This window comes from Carassius carassius, chromosome 49, assembly GCF_963082965.1.
Source record: "Carassius carassius chromosome 49, fCarCar2.1, whole genome shotgun sequence".
Taxonomy (NCBI): domain Eukaryota; kingdom Metazoa; phylum Chordata; class Actinopteri; order Cypriniformes; family Cyprinidae; genus Carassius; species Carassius carassius.
Genome location: NC_081803.1, coordinates 7,425,277 through 7,447,654, shown reverse-complemented (window position 1 = coordinate 7,447,654; position 22,378 = coordinate 7,425,277). Strand labels below are relative to the sequence as shown.

Sequence of the window (22,378 nt, the reverse complement as noted above, 5' to 3'; positions counted from 1 at the left end):
AGTTTTTGGGGGGCATCAGAGGGTCACAAACATTCTGAAACATAATTTCTGCCTGCAAACAACTTGTATGGAATAATCATGGGATTTATAGATGGTTTGAAGGTACCCCAGGGTGAGAGAAAGGCTTTGAAAACAATCTTAATTTTATTTATATAAAACTCTTTTATCATTATTCAAATTTCAGTTGGCAATGCCACTGAATCACAAATGAGCCCTAAGCAGTTGTTTCCTCAGAGGTCCTCCGAAGTAGAATCTAGAGCAGCATCATACCTCCCATGACAATCTCAAAATGGTTGCGAATGTCTGAAGCTTCTTCAAAGCATGCAAAAACAGGACAACTGCAGATTATACTTTTTTTTTTTTTTTAAGAAAACGTTGATTTTAAAGTAGTCCATTGTGTAGACTTTTTAACTTTTTAATCTCATTGTGTGTTCATAGTTTTTCAAATTAGTTATTATTATAGGCCACTTTCTGATTTAATTATGCTTGCTGAGTTTGTTTGTTCATCCTAAAAATGCAACATTTTATAATTTACTCATATGACCTTTCATCTATTTTACCCAAAAGATGCTGTCTGAAAAATGTCCATACAATGAAAGTAAATGGGGTCCAACGTTGTACTGTTTTTGCATCCTATTGACTTTAATTGTATGTAGAAAACCTGCAGAAACATTCATATTTTTTTTTACATTAATACATCTCCAGTAATCCACACCACTCCAATCCATCAGTCAATGTATTGTGAAGTGAAAAGCTGTGTTTTTATTAGCTGTGTAACAACAAAAAAAATCCATCAGTAAGAAAACCACTTCAAACCATTGTTTCTGGCTAGAATAGTCCTCTTTTCATAAGATAAATTTGCGCAGATCATATACATTTCATTTGCACATATGTATCAAGTTAAAATGCCCTAAAATGGATTTGTTTCTTATAAACATGCAGCTTTTTCACTTCACAAGATGTTTGAAGTCATGTGGATTATTGTGATGTCTCATTCTGATGGCACCCATTCACTGCAATGCATCCATTGGTGAGACAGTGATGTAATGCTAAATTTCTCCAGTCCTGTGTTGATGAAGAATCAAACCCATATACATCTTAGACTGCCTGAGAGTGAGTACAATTCTTGAATATAAAAATTTTGGGGTGAACTATTCCTTTAAGTTCCCTGTGTGGTGCCAGGAGTTTTCCAAATGAGTGTATGACCCAAATGGATGACCTCACCTCCTTCTGTCATTAGAAATCTCTCATTATGACCCACAATCATTTTGCAGTGTTAGATTATTAAAGGTCAGAACCAGGTTAATGTCAGATGGTCCCAGATCAGAATTAAAAACTATGCACTGCTTTATCCTCCAGGCATGGCAGCAAGTTGGTGCCTCTTTTGACACGGAGCGGTGCCAGATTATTCTCTCATTATACCCCCTCCTCTCCAACATCCCTCTCCTTTCGCCAAATCCAAATGTCACAGATTTCCTCAGTTTGCGCAAAGAATGTCACTGTATGATAAACTCAGAATGTCACGGCAATGAAATCTTACATGATTGATGTTGGCGAGGTTATGACTTTACAAATACGCTGAAAATGGCTTGATTAGACAATCAAGCTGTGTTTGGATTATTTTCTCACTGTTATACTATTGAAAAGTTTGTAATAATGAGTTTAGGATATTTGAGTCATTTTTGCTAGACCTCATACCTTTTGTAGTTTGAGGCATTGCTAATAAATGTGTGACCAGTCATGTTATGTGCTTTAAAATTAGTAATTGTCATAATATACCTCTTCAGATGAAATCTACAGAAGTGGATCCGGGGTTATTCACTGACAGCTACTGCAAAGTGTGCAGTGCTCAGCTTATCTCGGAGTCACAGAGAGTCGCCCACTATGAGGTGAGTAACACACACACACACACACACACACACACACACACACACACACACACACACACACACACACACACACACACACACACACACACACACACACACATTCACATAAAGCATACACATTTACTAATACCCGTTAATTTGATCCGCTGTCAATAATTGATCCGGTCTGCTGCGCACTTTCTAAAATGAGAGCAGATAAGTAGGTTAATTAGATTTTTGATGATATTATGCATATGCAATTAAAAAAAGAGGGATAAATTTCACCCACCATCAATCACGGTATGTAAATACATTTATTTCTGATAATCTAGATATGTAAGTAGGTTGATATACAACCAACATAGATATCCCACAATCCTGCCCATAGGAAAGTAAAAATCATCGGTGAGATCAGAAATGAAAATTAAATGAGGATAATACCTCAATTATTTCTTCCAGACAACACTGAAATTAACTGGAGAGTTATGCATGGTCTTCTGTTGATTTTTCTCTTGAGAAATCTCTGGTGATCTCACATACATGAGTTTCATAAGCAATCTCAATATTTCAGTCAATAGGCTTCAGATTTCAGTATGATCCCAAACATTTCTCATTAATTCTGCCGGGGATAATCTGTCTGAGTATCCACATTTAGATCTTTGTACTGTTACTGTATATCAACAAATATAATACAAAAAATATTACTGACTTCAACTTTATCAACAGCATGTACTTCCCTTTATACTGAGCAATAAGTATTGTGGGTCATATTTGCTTGGTTATGTCTAAAGCATATTTATATATTTTTTAAAACAAAACTGCCTTTGGAACCCGATAAACCCACTTGAACCATCACAGATGCAAGTCACATGACTAATTTCAATTAATACACTAACAGAGCATGAGGGGGTACACAAATTACCCTCTTCGTGTAAGCATTTTAGTACATTTAAAAAAGTAATTGCTTTTGTTTATTTGCATCAGTTAATGGTTCACTGATGCATGTACCCCAGTGGGATACACCATTTGCGGGGTGCATATGGATCACTCGCAGCGCACTGTCAGCTTTCTTTCTTTTTAAAACTCTCCTGATTTTTCGCAGCAGCTCGCTATAGGAGTCACATTATTCCTGGCAAATTCAGAGCTGTTTTCTAAGGCAGGATCCAAGTCAGATAATTACTAGATATCTGCAGTTGTGATATTTCGGGCCAAGTTAAAAATCTTAGCATTTCAAAAAGTCAGTCGTTTTCAGAAAAAAACTCCTTTTTAAGCTCCTTTCAGCCTATACTATTTCTCCAAACAACCTGAGGAATTATATGTGATGGTCTTCATATTGCACACCAATCATCCAGGCTTCCAGAGCAATTGGGGCTCCCTAATCATCATATCAGATACGATACGCTTGTTTATCCAAAAGTGGGTTGAATAGCCCAGCGGTTTTTGTCTTCTTCATTTTTCTCTTTGCGGTTTAATTTAATGCATCGACCGAGACAGTGGTTGATTCATATGACAGCTTCTTGCATCAGATGTCATTACCTCAGTCATGAATGGAGATGTCTTAATTATTGCCTGTCGTTCTCCATCTCCTGAGGGAACAGAGCCACGTGGTCCACACTTGCACTGGCTGAGAACCAGCTGTTCGCTTGTTAACCCAATCTAGAGTCTGGTCTCGTCTGCAATACTATATCTCTCATGTTTAAATAATGAGGCTTTCAACATGAAAAGTTCAGATTTTATCTGACCTTTTAGTTGCTTGGCATGGTCATGCAGGAAAGCTGTTGGTACAAGGATCAGCGGCGTTCTTAACACTGCTTCCTAATGAAAGATCATGTTTAGAGATTGGTAGGTCACAATCGGGTTGATATATATTTCTCCAAACAGTTTGGGATTATTCATTACTCATTTTTAACCAGTTGTGGACGCATTTTTCCGTTTATTTTCTCTATAGACATTTCACTAAAAAGTTTAGGTTTGAAGTCAGAGAAGAATCATTTAAATATCTGAATCAATGAAGTATTTAAAAGAAATGCAATGTTGAGAAACTCTATGTTGAGAAAATGAACTACTCAATGCATGTATTGCAAATGATGTCATTCATGAGATTTTGTTTTTCATCTGATTTCTTGGTAACAGTGACTTCTGATTGGTGGATCTTTCTTCATGATTATAGTGCAGTGCAGTTTTTCAATTAAACACTTTCTACAAAACTTGCAGCACTAGGAGCTCATGTTAGGTCTGTATTGAAAGCTTTACATTGCTAAAGATAATGAAAATGAACAAAAGTTGCACTTTTTACAGAACCCTACAGTTGTGCTCTACAGCCAACAAATGCATCGTAAAATGTGCTGCATTTTCCTCATTACAACACTGTGACACATCTGCTTTTGGTTTTCTTTCATTTTCCTCGCAGAATTCAGAAAACAAAGCCCTGAGGTGCAAGCTTGTTATTGTCAGCTGCTTGGTGCTATAATGAGGACGGTAGAAGTTTGCTGGAGACAGAGCGATGAGGCTTCGTGGTCATGCATTTAATGAGACCGATCCGTGTGCCACCACCCTGCTGAGGAGAGTCTAGCTCACTAGAACGAACAAAGTCAACGCTAGCCCTAGATGCTTCGTTTATTACATGAGAACAGACAGTTAAGATCAATGCCAAACATTCATCAGAACCGCCTAACTGGGATGTTGTGGCATCTTTATGTGTAAATGCAGCCACGATGCAAGGGATTCAGTTGACCTATGCAGGGTCAGATACCTTAAAGTAGAGGCCTGATATTGTGTCAATGGGTTGAAATGATCAGATGAACAAGAGGAGAGGGAACAGGTGAGGGAACGCCTCAGGGCTGAGTCCCGGGTCAATTATCACCTCACTGCTCTATTCTGAAGCTCCTCGCAGAGGTGAAAATTCACTCTTGTGAATGTGAACACAAGTGTAAGTTAAATATCAATGGTTTAGACTGGCCTGACACAAGGTCTGCTTGACTAAATACATTCAGCTTTAATAATAACATTTGCAAAATGATTGGAACAGTTACTCTGAGCTGTTAAAGGAGAAGTGCAGCCTAAATAGTCATCATTTAGTCCCCCTCATGTCATCCTAAACCTGCCTGATCTTTCTGTGGAGCACAAATGGAGAAGATTCATTAAAAAGTCATTATTTATAAGTGTTAAATACCCTATATATTTTAATACTCAAACATATATAAACTAAAATGAAAGTAAAATATTCAGCAGAATGTTCATGCTGCTGTTTTCCATACAGTGTTCAGACTGTCTGTCTTTTTTTTCTTTCTTGGCTGTCAAAGTTAAATTTAATTACATTTGTAATTTTTTTTAATATATATATATTTTTTTTTAATAAAATTTTATTCAGTTTAAATTTTTAAATCAATGTTTAACAAAAATATATTATCACATTTACTGAATTTGCTAGTTTCATTCTGCTTTCTAAAGATGAGTCAGAAATCATGAGATTAGTTACAATTATTCATTTTATTGACATCCCTAAACAGTACTAAATAATCCATAAGTCTATAATCTATGAGTTATTAATTTAACATTACTGAAATAGTGGGTGGAAGTCAAGTTAATATGGAGTATATTTTCTAATATAATCTTAATATAAGATAATATTTGAATTAATTTTGACATTAAGGACTGTGGCAATATAAAATACAATTATTTATAAAAAATGTTAATATGTTTTCACAAAGTATTGATCTTTATACATGAAATTAGACAGTATACCTGTCATTTTTTATTTTATAAAGTGGAAGGTTATTGAATAAACATTTAAATTGAATTCTCTTGCTGACATAACGCTTTCATAGCAGCTTTAGAAGATATATAGTGTATGAGTCAACCAAACCACATGATACTTTTATGTTTATGAAAATTTCAATTAGGACACTCTCAAGTGTTCCAGATAAAAGAAAGAGATTTTGGGAGTTTTTAGGAGTGAGTTTGACCAGAGATTTCATTATTGTGTAAACTGTTCCTTTAATGTCTGATGATTCATCTTTCTGCCTTATAGATTCCCAAAATCCTTTTGTTTTCCAGGCATCATAACAGCTACAGATCATTTTAGTTTATGATGGCTTAAAGGGAGATATAACTCCACATCATGCAGATTTAGTGTTTTGGGGGCAGATATCTCTCTGGTTGGTTGGTTGATAATGGATTGGAGGACCCTTGGTGAGAATTACTCTTCTGGTGCCTTTTTACTGTTCATACGGCTGGGCATTCATCGGCTTTACAACAATCAATATGGACCTTTATCCACCCACAGGATTGATCATTCAGAGCCCAGAGAGGGGCATATCAAGCTTTGAGAAATGAAAGCAGTGGCCCATAATCTTGTTCCTGTAGCTCTGATGAGAATTGTTTGGGGCCTGACATCACTTAGTTTGGTAATCAATAGCGAGTTATTTTTCTGTCAACACTGTAATGAAATGGGCTGCTTTTGAAAGCACCTCTCATATACTGTCCCATCTCTCTCATTTTCTTGCAGAGTCGAAAGCATGCGAACAAAGTTCGTCTGTATTACATGTTGCACCCGGTGGATGGTGGCTGTCCTGCAAAGAAGCTTCGAACAGAAAATGTAAGTGAAGAAATACACACCTGCATATGGCCATTTAATGTACATGCATTCATTTTGATAGCTAGTTATGCTACTTACGGAAAAAAAATCTAGCACCCATTCCAAGCTACTTTCCTTCTTAACCGTTGAAGCTGGCAGTTTTGAGGAACCTAGATGTAGCTACCGCAGGAAAAGCGTTTTATTTCCACAACATATTGATTGGCATGGATGACCTGCTCGTCGGAGCTTATTACTTCTCCCCAGTCCCACACCTCTCACATTTCAGCCTATCATTGGGATGTAGTGATGAAGCAGTCATGATGGCAATGACTGGAGGACCACCATTATCACTTCTTCTATGGTATTTGGACTGGTCATGTGTTTGTGGGTTATATGTGCAAGAGACACAGTCATGGGTGCGAGTTCACAAAATCTTTGACCTGATTCAAACATTTTAAGGGAATGTCTTACCCTAGTTTTTTGAACTTCAGTCATGTGATGGCATCCCTGTGTGTGTGTGTCTCAAGCCCAACTGCAGACCTCTTGAAAACATCTGTGCTGATGACCATTTCTTCTGATATTAACTCTGATATATAACACTTGACTATTTTAATTAAAATAACAGACTGGCAATCTAAACCCCACAGAAACACATATAAAGCATCTAAAACATTTGAGTGTCTGCTCCTCATGTATTTCTACGGTTTATCTCACAATGTAAACTTGTGTCAGTTTAAGTCGCCATGTCTGTTGTCTGTTGACGGGGTCTGCAATATTGAAAATTCCCGATGCCGTGATGTGTTGATTGTTTCCAGCTGAGGTCAATGTCTAAACAGACGTTCACGGTTTAGCTGCATGTTGGTGAGGTCTTTCCCCTCGGGTGAGTAAATAAAGACATTATGGCGTGTCAGGAGAGAAATAACAAGAAGCAGAACGAGTAGACACAGATCGAGGCCTGTGGCATTTCTCATACAGAGAGAAGACAGACCTCAGTTCAAGCGCAATGCTTACAGAACAATCAAAGCGTGGAAAGTCAATCGTGGTCTCATTATTTCATGTTTAATGGAACATTTAATGTAAAAAAAAAATGAAAATGCTGTACTTTATTGTCTATTTTTCGGTGAAGAAAGGAGAAATTTGATGAGTTCATATACTGTCTCGTAATACTTTTTGGAATGTTTTTATGATTCATATTCCATAGACTCACCTGCTTTTATAACCTGTGTTTATTGCATGGCATTGACCTTGCAAAATGTATGTTAAAATACACCTAAAATATCAATGTATTTTCTTGCCTTTTAAAGTGAAATTTGTAATATATTTTGGCATTTACATAAAAAAAATATTTTTTTGTTTACATTTTTTTCTGTATTTAGCATATTTGTAATACATTTTGAACAATATATATATATATATATATATATATATATATATATATATATATATATATTGTATGTATATATATATATATATATATATATATAAATAAATATATATATATACAACTTTTTCAAAAGAATAGTTTGATTGCACTTTAAATAATGATTAGCATTTAGCTTGGCTAGCTAAAGTTTCGAAGTAACTTCCCCAACAGAACTCAGAGCCAATATCAGTCAATATGAGAATCTCAGGGCAGTTGCATCAGCGCAGGAAGTAGAATATTTGTGAAACCAGTTTTAGAATTACTTCTCCACAGCGCGACCCACATCTGCCAGTTTGACAGCCAAATTTCATATCTTCCTCTTAAAGTTATAATAACACATTTGCTTCATAAATCATCCTGTTCTCTTGTATCATTAGCTGAAGGTGATAAATGGCCCTGGTTAAAGGATATCAGAGTATGTGTCTGCCTCTGTGTCGTCCCAGGGCAGTGCGGAGGGAGACGTGGACAAGAACAAGTGCTGCACGCTGTGCAATATGTCGTTCACTTCGGCGGTGGTGGCCCAGTCGCACTACCAGGGCAAGATCCACGCCAAGAGACTCAGGCTCCTGCTGGGGGAGCCACCTGCCATCACATCTAAAGGTAGGAGGGGCTGATCTAAGATCAGGTTCACACTATCTAGATCACCATATGTATAGGCCATGCTGTTCCTGGAATAGTAATAATACTTTAATAAGCTTTACGTGTATATGACGTCCTAAGCAGCCTGTGGGGAAGTGAACTGTTCAACCAAGGATGTTTGAAAATTTTGCATGGACACGCACCACTTACATTTTAAAACTGGGTTTTGACAAGTTTGCAGTATATTAGAACTGCAGCTGGATGTCTTGCATGGGGCCTGTTGAATAAAAGGTTTAGACTAGTTTTGCTAAATAAAAAAAGTAATTTATTTTCTTAATTCGGTTACATTAAATCGTAGATTAGTCTTAGTTGAATCCAAAAATAAATATTTGCTAACTGCTAGTTGGTCAAACTCGTACGTAAGACACAGTCTTAACATAAAGAAAAAAGCACCAGGCCCAGATTGTGTTACACCAGCCTGTCTGAAATCCTGTGCTGACCAGCTGGCCCCCATCTTCACAAAGATCTTCAACAGATCGCTGGAGCTGTGCGAAGTCCCTTCATGCTTCAAACGCTCCACCATCATCCCCATCCCAAAGAAATCCAAAATTACAGGACTAAATGACTACAGGCCTGTGGCTCTAACGTCTGTAGTCATGAAGTCATTTGAAAAACTGGTGCTGGCCCACCTGAAGGACATCACTGGACCCTTGCTGGATCCTCTTCAGTTTGCCTACAGAGCAAACAGGTCTGTGGACGATGCAGTAAACATCGGACTGCATTATGTTCTGCAACACCTAGACAGACCGGGGACCTATGTGAGGATCCTGTTTGTGGACTTCAGCTCGGCCTTCAACACGATCATCCCAAACCTCCTCCTGCCCAAACTAACTCAGCTCTCCGTGCCCACCTCCGTCTGTCAGTGGATCAACAGCTTCCTGACAGACAGGCAGCAGCTAGTGAGACTAGGAAAATACACATCCAGCACCCGTACAATCAGCACCGGAGCTCCCCAGGGCTGTGTTCTCTCCCCACTGCTCTTCTCCCTGTACACTAATGACTGCACATCTAAGGACCCCTCTGTCAAGCTCCTGAAGTTTGCAGATGACACCACACTCATCAGCCTCATTCAGGACGGTGACGAGTCTGCTTACAGGCAGGAGGTTAAAGAGCTGGCTGTCTGGTGCACTCTCAACAACCTGTAGCTTAACACGCTCAAAACAGTGGAGATGATCGTGGACTTCAGGAGAAACCCCCCTGCACTCCCCCCACTCACCATCATGAACAGCACTGTGACTGCAGTGGAGTCATTCAGGTTCCTGGGCACCACTATCTCTCAGGACCTGAAGTGGGACATTCACATTGACTCCATTGTGAAAAAGGCCCAGCAGAGGTTGTACTTCCTTCGCCAGCTGAGGAAGTTTAACCTGCCACAGGATCTGCTGAAACAGTTCTACTCCACCATCATCGAATCCATCCTCTGCACTTCAGTAACTGTCTGGTTCAGCTCAGCTTCTAAATCGGACCTCAGAAGACTACAGAGGGTAGTCCGGACTGCTGAGCGAATTATCGGTACAACCCTCCCATCTATTCAAGAACTGTACTTATCCAGAGTGAGCAAAAGGGCTGTTAAAATCACTCTGGACCCCTCATATCCAGCACACTCCCTCTTTGAACTGTTGCCATCTGGTCGACGCTACAGAGCACTGAGCACCAGAACGACCAGACACAGGAACAGTTTCTTCCCTCAGGCAATCCATCTTATGAACAGCTGATAATAACTGTGGGACACACTACACTATTTATATTTATATACACTACACTTTTTATCCAACACACATACTTAGCGTACACGTAAATCCTTTGCACATAATATACATGTACATACATGGAACACACTATACTACTTATATTTATATTTATATACACATACACTTATTTATCCAAACACACATACTTAGCGTACAGTTACAATTTTTCCACATAATATACATGTACATACATAAATGCTCTTTTTAATATACCTGCCATACATTGTCAATTTGTATATTGTCAATCCTTACCCATCTATTTGTATTTTTTTGTATTTTTTATTCCTTATTGTGTTTTTTGTTCTGTCGCTGTTATGTTGCACTGCGGAGCTCTGTCATGAAAACAAATTCCTCGTATGTGTGAACATACCTGGCAATAAAGCTCATTCTGATTCTGATTCTGATTCTGATTCATAAAGGCTGTTTATGCAACTGGCCCGTGTTTTGTTAGTTATTCAGATGTTTATTCACAGACTCACTTAATGTGCATAACTGCGTGCGGCCAAGACACCCGAGGGTGCAAAATGACAGAAAAAAACATGTAACATGTGATCTATTTAAAGTATCCTTGCTGAATAAAAATATGACTTTTTTAAAATAAAAAAAAATGTAAAATTATACTAACCTCAAACATTAGAACAGTACATCCAGAAAGCATTTTTTGAAAGTGGCAGAGAAATGCTGAAAAAAGTTCTAGATTTGTTATGCTGATAACATAATTGACAGTGAAAACATTTGTGTATTAAATTGGGAAAAAATGCTAAATAGTTTCACTTGTGAAGTATTTTCATACTCTTGAGCCCACTCTATCTGTCAAGGTAGTGTTTCATATCACACTCTGATCATGTGTTAGAATGAAAACACCTCAGGGATTTGGATGAACACTGAGGTAAAAGAATGCTTCACGTTATCTAGTTATTTTGATACCTTCTATTCTATTAATACACTTGTGGTGCTGCCAATGTCATCTACCCAGATATCCTCCACTTGAAAAAATGCAGAAGAGCCAAGACATGCTCCATTTGTGTTTGCTGTTTAAAATTACTGAGTGTAGTTTGATGGCTAAAAACATCCCTTTTTCTCGACATTGTAATAAAGATTTACTTCTCAAAACAGACGAGGAAAACACAAGCTTATACCTTCTAATGTGATACAAATTACATCCATCTGTTTATGAAACATATTCATCATATTCAAAATGCATCTTATTAAGCTGCAGCCACGGGACATGCCGTGTTCCTAATTTGCGTCCTTTACCCATGAAATACTTCAAACTGACATGAGACTGTGACAGGTGAGACAGACCGCAAGCAAAATATGTCAACTGAACCACATATACGTCTCGGAAATTCTAATATGTGTTATTAATGCTGTCACACACCTGCAGTTGTGGACTGGATTTTGATAAATAAAATGAGAAAAGGATATGCCATTTAAATTTAAAGGCTCTTAACTTGGTATGTTGCACATGATTTAATCTACAAATATGTCTCTTTTTTTAATCTCTTCTGCTTGTTTTATTTTTATTCTTCAAAATGTAGCCTGTTTGGTAATTAATGTACAGTACACTACTAAGTCTGTTATGCCCTCTTTACAGAGGAGACAGCCAGTTCAGAGCATATGGTGACTGAAGACTCGGCGGGAAGTCCTTCTATACATGGCAGGCTCTCACACCGCTACTGCCAAATGTGTAAGGCCTGGTTCAACAACCCCGGCATGGCCAGACAGCACTACGACGGCAAGAAGCACAAAAAAAACGCAGCCCAAGCTAACCTCCTCGCACAGCTGGGTAAAAGCTTGGTTGATGGAGATGAATTGAACGGTGTGTTCTGAGAGGAACAGACAAAACATCATTTTAAAGGGACAGTTCACCCAAACATGAATTAAAAGCAATTGTCATCATTTACTGATGCTTACGTTGTTCCAAACGCGATGGTTTTAAGGTTTAAAAATGATGCAACCATGAAAGTACAAAAAAAAAGTGATCCATTTGACTTGTGCACTATTTTCCGAGACTTTTCTGTGTTGGATCTTATAAGTGAATCATTTGATTTGGTTCACAGAACCACTATAAATTGCAATCAGAATTTTATAGTATATAATTTTCAACATTTCATTCTGTTCATTACACAAAGCTTCGTATGACTTCAGAAGACTGGGAATGTGGTTGTACGCACCACTTTTACGATACTTTTGAAGATTTTTAAGGTTTAATTGTACAGTATTTCAAATACTTGGGGGAATGTTTTGTGTTGGAACAATGAAAGTCAGAACAAACATACATGTGACTCCGGAGCACAAAACCAGTCATAAAGTAGCACAGGTATATTTGTAGCAATAGCCAACAATACATAGTATGTGTCAAAATGATTGATTTTACTTTTATGCCACAAATCATTAGGATATGTAAATTCCCTTCCACAAATATATCAAAAATGTATTAGCTTTAGTAGTATGCATTGCTAAGGACTTCATTTTTATCATCAACAGATAAGCTGCCCCCCCCCCCACAGGAAAGAACAGCATAAAAAAAGAACACTAGCCAAGATCCCCTGATAGAAAACATGTAAAAGCTTAGAGTTTTCTCAAAAAGAAAAGTCTTGTCTGAGCCTTCTTTATTAAAACAATAGTGTTCTCTTTCCAATTAAATTTTTCATCCAAATGGACACCTAAATTTTTTTATGACTGAACAATTTCAATCAGCTGGCCATTAATTGTGACAAGGAGGACCTTCTCCTTTTTCTAAAATATGTGGCTGTATATTATTAAAAGCACTCGAAAAATCCAAAAACATGATTCTAACAGAACTAGCCGTAGTTTCGAGATGACTATAAATATTATGTAGCATAATAGTGCATCATCTACCTCCACATCCTTCCTATATGCAAATTGCAAGGGATCCTGAAAAACAGACACCTGCCTAGTCAGATGATCAAGTACAGCCCTCTCAAAACATTTCATAATGTGTGATGTCAGAGCTATAGGCCTCAGATTAGCAAGACTGTTGGACACCTTGGCTTTTTTAGGAATAGGAATAATGCAAGATGTTTTCCACATAACCGGTATTTTAGCAGAGGACAGAGACAAAGAAAACAGTGAATGAAGGACAGAGCATAGCTGATCAGCACACACTTTTAGGGTACGTGGATGTACACCATCGGGGCCTTCTGCCTTATTTGGTTTAATACGCCTTACCTGCTGACGAACCTCTTCAGTGTTAAGATTAATAGCTGAACTACAGTCCTCAGAACTGCTCTACCTTAGAATAGAGAGGACATTTTCATGTACAGAAGAGAAATCGCATTCATCAAACCTGGCAAAAAAAGTATTAGCATCGTTAGCCTGTACAGTATACCCAATTTACATAAACTGGGATTACTAGTCCCATATCCAGTAATACACTTCATACCATTCCATAGACCTCGTGTGTTGCTAATGGACATTTTACCTTCAACACATTCCTTATATTTGAAATATTTCAAAGTATCTCAAAAAATTGACCCTTATGACTTGTTGACTGGAGCATGAACGCCGGCATTTCAGGGCATTAAATATGAACAAATGTAATGAAAAGAAGTCCAGGTCATATTTTATCAAAAAATTTAAAAACAATTTTAACACAACATTTATTTTGCATAAAGAAAATTACACCTATTTGTTTTTTTTTTTGTTTTTTTTTTTTTATTAAGCATGGTTCTGTCATTCTCAGTCTCAGTGACCATTCTAAGCTTAAAAGAGCTTAAAAGCTTATATTTCACAAGAGACTATTTTTTACAAGGGTGACTTTTTGTGTTCTGCATTGAAACTTTTACTGGTTTGAAACGACATGAGGGTGAGCAAATAATGACAGTGTTTTTTTTTTTGGTGAACTGTCCCTTTAAAACAGTACATTCATTTGTGACAATGTTTGTTTTCATCAGTTTGTGGTAATGGCCATGAATAACAAATAAATGCCAGCATTTAAGCACAGATATAATTTTAGCATTGACCATCCTCAGTTTTACAGGCCTCAGTAGAGGCATTTTAATGGTCTCGAAGTCTTTTCGCAAGCAGGCATTTCATTAAAGTTTTGCATTATTCAGCAGCTAGCTAAAGAGCTTTCGTTCAAGGCAGTTATCAATAGGTAATTAATGGTGCAACAAAGAACCTCCCCGAGCGCAAGATCTTTGCTCACCAAACAAACCGACAATGGTGGAGGTTGCAGACAACAAAGACACCTCGTTGGTGTGGTTCAACGCATGGAGAGAAGTGTGGACCAGCTGCTGTTTGGACAAATGCATTTAGACTGAAAAGTGTCCTGTCCCTCAATTCATGCTTGTGACTCATAAATATGACTCATTGCTGCAGTTTTCATTAAGGTTTCCCAGTACTCACTCGCCAATAATAGTACAAGCACTCTCTGGATGGAATACACTCTATTTTTGTGGTGTGCCTGTGAGATAATAATATTAGTCTTCTATGACTATGAACATAGAATAGTATTTGACATGCTATTTCTGCTTATTAGCAACTGTCTGTGTTAACGCTGGTCTATCGTTAAATAAAAGTTAGTGGCACTTACAGTGGCACTCCCAATCAATGTTCAGCAGTAGTCAAATCCCATTCTATAGCATTTTCATCAGACTTCCCACCTCACAGGAAGTCAGACACTGATTTTCCAAGCTTCACACAAGCTTATCATTTACTGGTGTGTCCTAGTTAGAGGTGGAGAACAGATGTGGTGTAGGAAGACAGAGCTGTGGGAGGATACGACTTATCAGCGCGTTTCACGGCCCCTTCTGTTATGTGCTTTTAATCATTGAATTTGCACAATTCCAAAGAAAAGCTGCGGTGCTGTGGTTGCAAAGATGAAGCCAATGTAATCTAGAGCTTTGATTGAATATAGATCTGTGGTAAATGTTATTGATGAGGCTTCTAGATGAGCCTCCATTCATCATCTGGCCTGATTGCTCAGATACTGGAATAACAAAGGATTCTCCTTGTTTAAACAGAGGCGGTGCTTGATTTGTGGCATATGTAAGGGTCATTTAACACCACCCATCTCCCCGTAGTAAATCACATCAAGTGTTAGATGGATGCATGAATAGACATGCTCTTTGAATATATGAGTCATAAGTGGACATAAGCTTGTGTTTCTTTGGCATATATATTTTTGGTTTCATGCATAATTTGTTTACTGGAGCAGGAAGGATTGCATTTCAGGGTGTTATATATGAGTGAAAGACACAAAAACTAGTCCAAGTCATAATTTACTCCAAAAACCTAAAGAAAATATTTTATATTTTATTATTACTTCATTTTTTGAAGCATAAAGAAAAGCATAAATAAAATTACACCTATATATATATACACACACACACACACACACACACACACACATATATATATATATATATATATATATAGGTAATTCTCAGTAGTCTCAATGGTTATTCTCATTAGTATGTACACACTTTAAGGATCATTTTAGACAAAAAAATTATACAAATTTTTTAATATGTATATTAATATAATAAAATAATTCCTATTTATTAGCATTTTTGTAATTCATCTTTTCAGTGGTGATTTTCATTGCTTTGTACATATTTTCATTTTACACAAAACATTGGTAATTTTACAACAATATTCATTACTTAACATTAGTTAACTACTTTTACTAAGCATAAACAATACTACAGAATTTATTAATCATGTTAATTTCAGCATTTACTAATGCATTATTAAAAATCTAAAGTTGTGCTTGTTAACATTAGTTAATGCACTGTGAATTAACATGAATTAACAGTGAACAATTGTATTTTCATTAACTAACATTAACAAAGATTAATAAATACTATAATAAATGTATTGTTGATTGTTTGTTTGTGTTAGTAAATACATCATTAACTAATGGAACCTTATTTTAAAGTGTTACCAAAAAGTTAAATAAAATGTACACAAATGTAAATTTAATAACAATTATGTTTTAATATAATTATTTTTTTGTAATACTCTTTAGTCTCAGTGGTGATTCTAATTACTGCAATATATTATGTAAAGATATTATGATTTTATATATATATATATATATATATATATATATATATATATATATATATATATATATATATATATATATATATATATATACTGTATCTATAACGCAGCACAACAAATACTGATATACTACATATTTATGCATATATATATATATATATTTTTTTTATTTTTATTTTATGTAGTAGCCCTTTATTTTTCTTTACTAATAATAATAATAATGATTTTAGGTCACCATTGTTTTTTATTGTTTTTTTTTGCTTGAGAAAGATTAGCAATGTGCTGTGCTCACGCTATATGCTAATGTATCCATGTAATTCATGTACTGTGAAGAGACGGTCAAATGCTCATTATATTTACACTCATAAGATTCTAGTCTAATAGATGTGTTTTTATTTATGTCTGCTCTTAGGCCTGAAGCGGAGTCACACATGTGAGGTCTGCAGTGTTACTCTCAACTCCGTGGCACAATACCACGCACATCTGCAGGGCTCCAAACACCAGAACAAGTGAGTATCAGCCACTGCATTTCATTCTGAGACCAGAATCAAAGGTAAACCAGCAGCGAATCACATAATGGTAATGTGGGAGAAAGTAAATTTCTAAACAAAACGCTAATTTTAACAAAGCATAATAAGATTCATTGAATCATTCACCAAGCAAGTCAATCAGAAATGTAACCACTCGTAATACTCAATAAGACACTCACTGGTAGCTACATACTGGAGTAACAATTCAGAAAGGTCCACTGAACAAAACTGTTCAAAAGCAGCACTCATAACAGCAGGCTCGAGGTGTTAACTTGCATTGTGTTCATGTGAGTGAAGTTAATGGAGTGTTGTATATGCGATCGATATCTGCCCCGAATCAATATTCTGCCTGACTGGAGCATGTCCTCACGGTACCGTACACGCCACAGTTTCCATGCAGAGGCTTCAGCGGAGCAGGCAAGGTCACAGCATAATGTGTTGGGCTGCATGGAATGTTAATTAGGCAGGGATGAAGGAGAAGGTACGTGAGAAGCATGATGGGAACCGCCAGGCGTGTCCAAGCTGTCACAGAGTTGCACGCAGTGGATTATTCCACCCTCTCATCATGAGATCTGTTCATAAGCATGCACAAGAAGAGGCTGCAATGAGCACACACAAGGACGACCCTCAACACAGAGGACCCTGAGGCTGAGACATTACCGGAGATGATGTTTTAAAGGAATAGTTCACCTCCAAAAAATAAAAAAAATGCTGAATATTTACCCTCAGGCCATCCAAAATCTAGATATGTTTGTTTCTTAATGGGAACAGATTTAGAGAAATTTTGCATTACATCACTTGCTTACTAAGGGATCCTCTGCAGTGAATGGGTGCCGTCAGAATGAGAGCTGATAAAACATCACAGTAATCCATAATTAATCCACACAACTTCATTCCTTCATGTGAAATGAAAAGCTGTGTGTTAATAAGAAGCAAATCCATCAAGTTGTTAATCATTCATAATCACAGTGAAAACATCCATCCCGTGTTGTGCTTTCACATAAAAATCCACTTACATAATTGTTTTGGACTGTTTTGCTTGTAAATGCTGCTTAATCCGTGCATATTTCTCTCCCAATTCAGGCGAAATGACTTTTTCACTGGAGGAAGCAACATTATAGATTGAGGACTCGTATTTTAGATTGTGAGTCCATCTTGTGAAGAAAAAATGTGTGTTTATAGGAAACAAAGACAATGTTGATTATTGTTGACTTTATTCTGATGTTTTAATCAGCCTTTTGCACTCTCATTCTGACGGCACCCATTCACTACAGAGGATCCATTGGTGATATCACACATTGATGTTTCTTCCTATACCTTGTTTTGATTGCCCAACTGAAATGCCTAATTCAGTCTGTCAGCTGATCCCAGTTCAAAAAATAGTTTACTCATTTTCATTTTGTGTCTCATTCACATTCAAAACCGAGGATCATTCAGAAGGTCCAAACAATGGTCCTTCACAAAACGCTATTCCCTTATAAGATTTGTTCACAAACAAATCACCTTTAATGTCTAACTGTTACAATATTTTATTAACAAATAAAGCGTAGCACTGTCAGTTAAGTCACCATCGATGTTACATATTATGTTTGAGTAGGGCTGGGAAAGTGAGCACTCAGGGCATGAAATGAAAGTTTAGTACGCCTGTTTAGTCATGGGTACTTAGACACTCCCTTTGAACTCCTCACCTCCACCAACACTGCCAAACAGAGCAGGGGACTTGGTCATCAGCCACCTACATTTCATGCTTTTTGTGTTGTTCCAGTTCCCAGTTCCCAGTCCCCGCTTCATTAACCTCAAAAACACATTTGACAGAGAGCAAAGAGTTACAAGTCTGTCTGGATGCCGGTGTCCGGATCTTCTTGATCTGGCTCAATTGAGCATCTGCTGCCAGTTTTGTGACAAACACTGGAATTGGAAAGTCAATGATGGATCAATAAAAGAGCGATGAGTGTCACTGCTGGAGTTCTGTTCGGGTCACTCATCACACACACTTCCAATCTGTGTTAATGGAATTATTCATGAAAATGATCATTGATGAAGTGTTTTTGGATTTGCTTCAATTAAAATGCACATAAAACTCACTGTTGAAAAAAAAGAAGAAAAAACAACAACAACAAACAGTTTGTTCAATGTGAGTCTTATGAAAACGAAAAACAAATAATAAAGCAAGCATGAAGCTCCGGCACTAAACATAAGCAGATAATACGGGAGGAAAAAAACTGGTGCATAGAAAAAAATGTAGCGGGTTAATTATCTCAGCTAAACATATATAGATGAATCAGATATATCCACAACATATATCTTCGCAAAATGGCACAAATGCACAAGTAATTTGAACTAACTTACATACTAGTCAGAATGTCACATTGTGAGTGTGGTCCTTCCTTAATGCACTAAAACACAAAAACTGAATAACTGAAGTGTAAGGTAAAAATATATTACTAAAGAGTACTCCCTGTATTTGATTGATGCATTGATCAATGGTAAATTAGCACTTTATTTTACACTGAAATGGTACTTTTGTTTTGCTTGCTTTCCCTCTCAGCTTGAAGAACAAATGAAGTTTGATGGAGCTCCTCTATTTCATCTCTACTCCTGAAACTATTTGAGGATCGGTCCGTGGAAGTCATTGTGCCCTGACAGTGATATGGACACTACCAGTGCAGACAGAGACCTGGACTGTGATGATGGATTATGGACCAGTGCATTTAGCTAAATTTGTACATAAACGAAAAAAAAAAAAAGATTACATCCTGAACACTTTAATGTATATATTTAAGGCATGTCAACAATTATGGCTTTCCTATTTTAATGTGGTGTGATTAAAAATATTATGATTGTATTCATATTTTAATTTTATTTTAATTTGTGTGTGTGTGTGTGTGTGTGTGTGTGCTATTGTTTTTGTGACATATCAGGACACAACTCTGTATAATGACATGGGTATGACAGGTATTACAAGGAGAGGGTGAAGGAAGCATTCCTGTGATTAAAAAAATGTATAGTCTGCTATCACGCTGTACTTTGCTGAAATTGGGGTCAGTTTAGTGCTTTTCACAAACGACTGAACACTGATTTCCATTTGTTCACATAAGCTTTGTGTTTACATTTAAAAAAGCTGAAATAATCTAATTATCCCCATAATTATGACTTTTTAAATGAAGCTAAGATGATAGCATTATTTATAATTACAATATTGTTTTGTCTCTTATAAATGACATAAAACAATTCTGACACATAGGATATACTCACACTTATTTAGCAAGTGCCACTGTTGTTTTACTGGAATGAGAAGCAAACAACAGAACACAAAGCCATCCCCATAAATCACATCTCAGTGTGTCCCAAAGGCCTTTTTCTTACAGTGGTTTTCATTCTGCTGGAATGATGTGCATTGTAAGAGGACTCATAGGGCTTTAAAGATAAAAGGAACAATGTTAGACCGTCTTTAGAAATGAAAGGGATTGCAAGTGATTCCCAACAGACAGTGGCTGGATCTCTGAAGGGCCCGGAAGGGGTTTCTGATGACTGTTCCCTGATGTACTGAAAAAGTTTCTCGAAATCTCAATTTTAGCAGGTTTCATCATGCTTTGAGAAAGTCAGACAGTTACTGCAATCTTAAAACATGGAATTATGGTGGTGTAATATTTAAATACAGCTTCAGTTCACAAAATAAGCCAGTTTAAACACCGCGGTTTAATTAAGATGTCCTGTAGCCAACATAGAAATAGAATTTGTGGACCACATTTTCTGAAGGTAGAAGTATCAGTGCTTAATGGATTTCCTCACGCTGACAGTAAGACCAACATGTACAGTATAACACAATACACCAAATATTCCACTATATCTTCCAGATAAAAACAAAGCACCCATGTCCTTTGATGTTCTAGCTGTCTTTGCAAGTCCATCTGACTTTTATTTCTTGAGATGAACTGACTGCCTCCTTCAATTTGACCATTGCATATTTCACTGGTAAAAACAAGCCACTAAATTGGTTGTGATAGTCATCTAGTGTCATTCATTAAAGAGATTCGAGGGCACGCTTGTAAACATGTTTGTTTTCAGTCATTCCTGGAGTTTTTGAGGGTAAAATTCTTCCATATGTTGGGGTTTGAGGGCTGTGGTATTCACTGGCTCCGATGCAACCGGTTCTTGAGTTGTGAACGAGTCAATGTTTTGTTCGTTATCTGGCTTGGCTCGGTGTTCATCTTCAGTTCTCTCTTCACAGCAGTTCAGTCAGTGTACTGTTTGAGTAAATGAATTACTCCGTGATATTGGTTTGTTTGAACTCAGAGGGAGTGTCAGCCACATTAAAAAAAAGTTAACAGCTTAAGTCATTTGTGGATTAATGCTTATTGGAGACGCGAACCGTTTAAAACGATTCAGTTCGATTTGGTGAACTGTTTCAAAAAGATCCGGTTACATCGAATGATTCGTTCGTGAACCGGATATCATACACTGTTGTGTTGTGAACATGCTTACAACAGACCCGGAAGAGAAGACAATACTGAATAAAGTCATAGTTTTTGTTATTTTTGGACCAAAATGTATTTTAGATGCTTCAAAAAAATCTAACTGACTCTCTGATGTCACATGGACTACTTTGATGATATTTTTATTACTTTTCTGGACATGGACAGTATAACGTACATACATTTTCAATGGAGGGACAGGAAGCTCTCGGACTAAATCTAAAATATCTTAAAGGGTACATAACAGACACACTTTCACTTAATCTCATGTTAATCTTGAGAACCTATAGAGTAGTAAGTATCCAAAAAGTCTATTGTTTTATCATATTTATAAAAGAAAAATACAGCTTTCTGATTCTTTCCAGAAAAAGCTGAGCTCCTGGAGGCATGCCGTGAGCAGAGCTATAATACTGATGTTTCGTGTTGTTTCCATTAACATATATTCACTTATGTGCTGATTTCCAACAAAAGACAGAAATCTGATGCATTTGTTCTTACATGAATGGGGTCTTTTATGACTTGGACCGCTCCATGTTTTAATAGCAAACGATGTGCAAATCCAGCGTCGACTTGGGCCTTGTTTATAAAACATTTGTCACTGAAATGACCAGAACACACAAACGCACTTGATACACTCCGTCGCTGCTCTGGAAAAACAAACTGCATCCAGAGGCGTCGTGCCCATTCAAAGTGAGGGGGCACGTGCCCCCTCAGATTTCTGAGCCAAGTGGATTTTAAATGCAGCTTCCAAACGAAAAAAGAAAATTGCAGAATAATATTTTTTATATATTTGATACAATCACAGCGGTGTGATTAGATCGTTCAGTGCACAGCATCAGCTGCTAAATTCAAATCTGCATTCGCTGGCTGGCGCAGAGCCAGAGACAGACGCGTTTGTACAACGCTTCATGATAACCAATCAGAAACGATTCTGTTGCGCTTATGGATGCAATGGCCAATGAGAGACGTCCAGAAGAGTCATCACTGAAACGCGGTGTTTTGTTCACTTGCTCGCTGACTGAATTATTTAGCGAATTCTCTCATCAGAAACAACAAAAAGTGCATATGTGCGTACGAATG

The 22,378-nt window shown here is 37.1% G+C and overlaps 1 protein-coding gene across 2 annotated transcripts in view; it reads left to right on the top strand.

Moving 5' to 3' along the window:
- The window catches only part of LOC132132284 (zinc finger matrin-type protein 4-like), a 21,466-nt gene extending 1,798 nt beyond the window's left edge, over positions 1-19,668 (top strand). The window contains exons 2-7 of one of the 2 annotated variants that reach the window (XM_059544659.1): positions 1,788-1,889; positions 6,376-6,465; positions 8,311-8,467; positions 11,855-12,079; positions 16,706-16,802; positions 19,372-19,668. In XM_059544659.1, the coding sequence (XP_059400642.1) occupies positions 1,788-1,889; positions 6,376-6,465; positions 8,311-8,467; positions 11,855-12,079; positions 16,706-16,802; positions 19,372-19,387 (687 nt within the window). In that variant the 3' untranslated portion in view covers positions 19,388-19,668. The remainder of the gene's footprint in view (positions 1-1,787; positions 1,890-6,375; positions 6,466-8,310; positions 8,468-11,854; positions 12,080-16,705; positions 16,803-19,371) is intronic. The other variant, XM_059544660.1, reaches the window with a different exon arrangement.
- Positions 19,669-22,378: the final 2,710 nt, after the last annotated feature.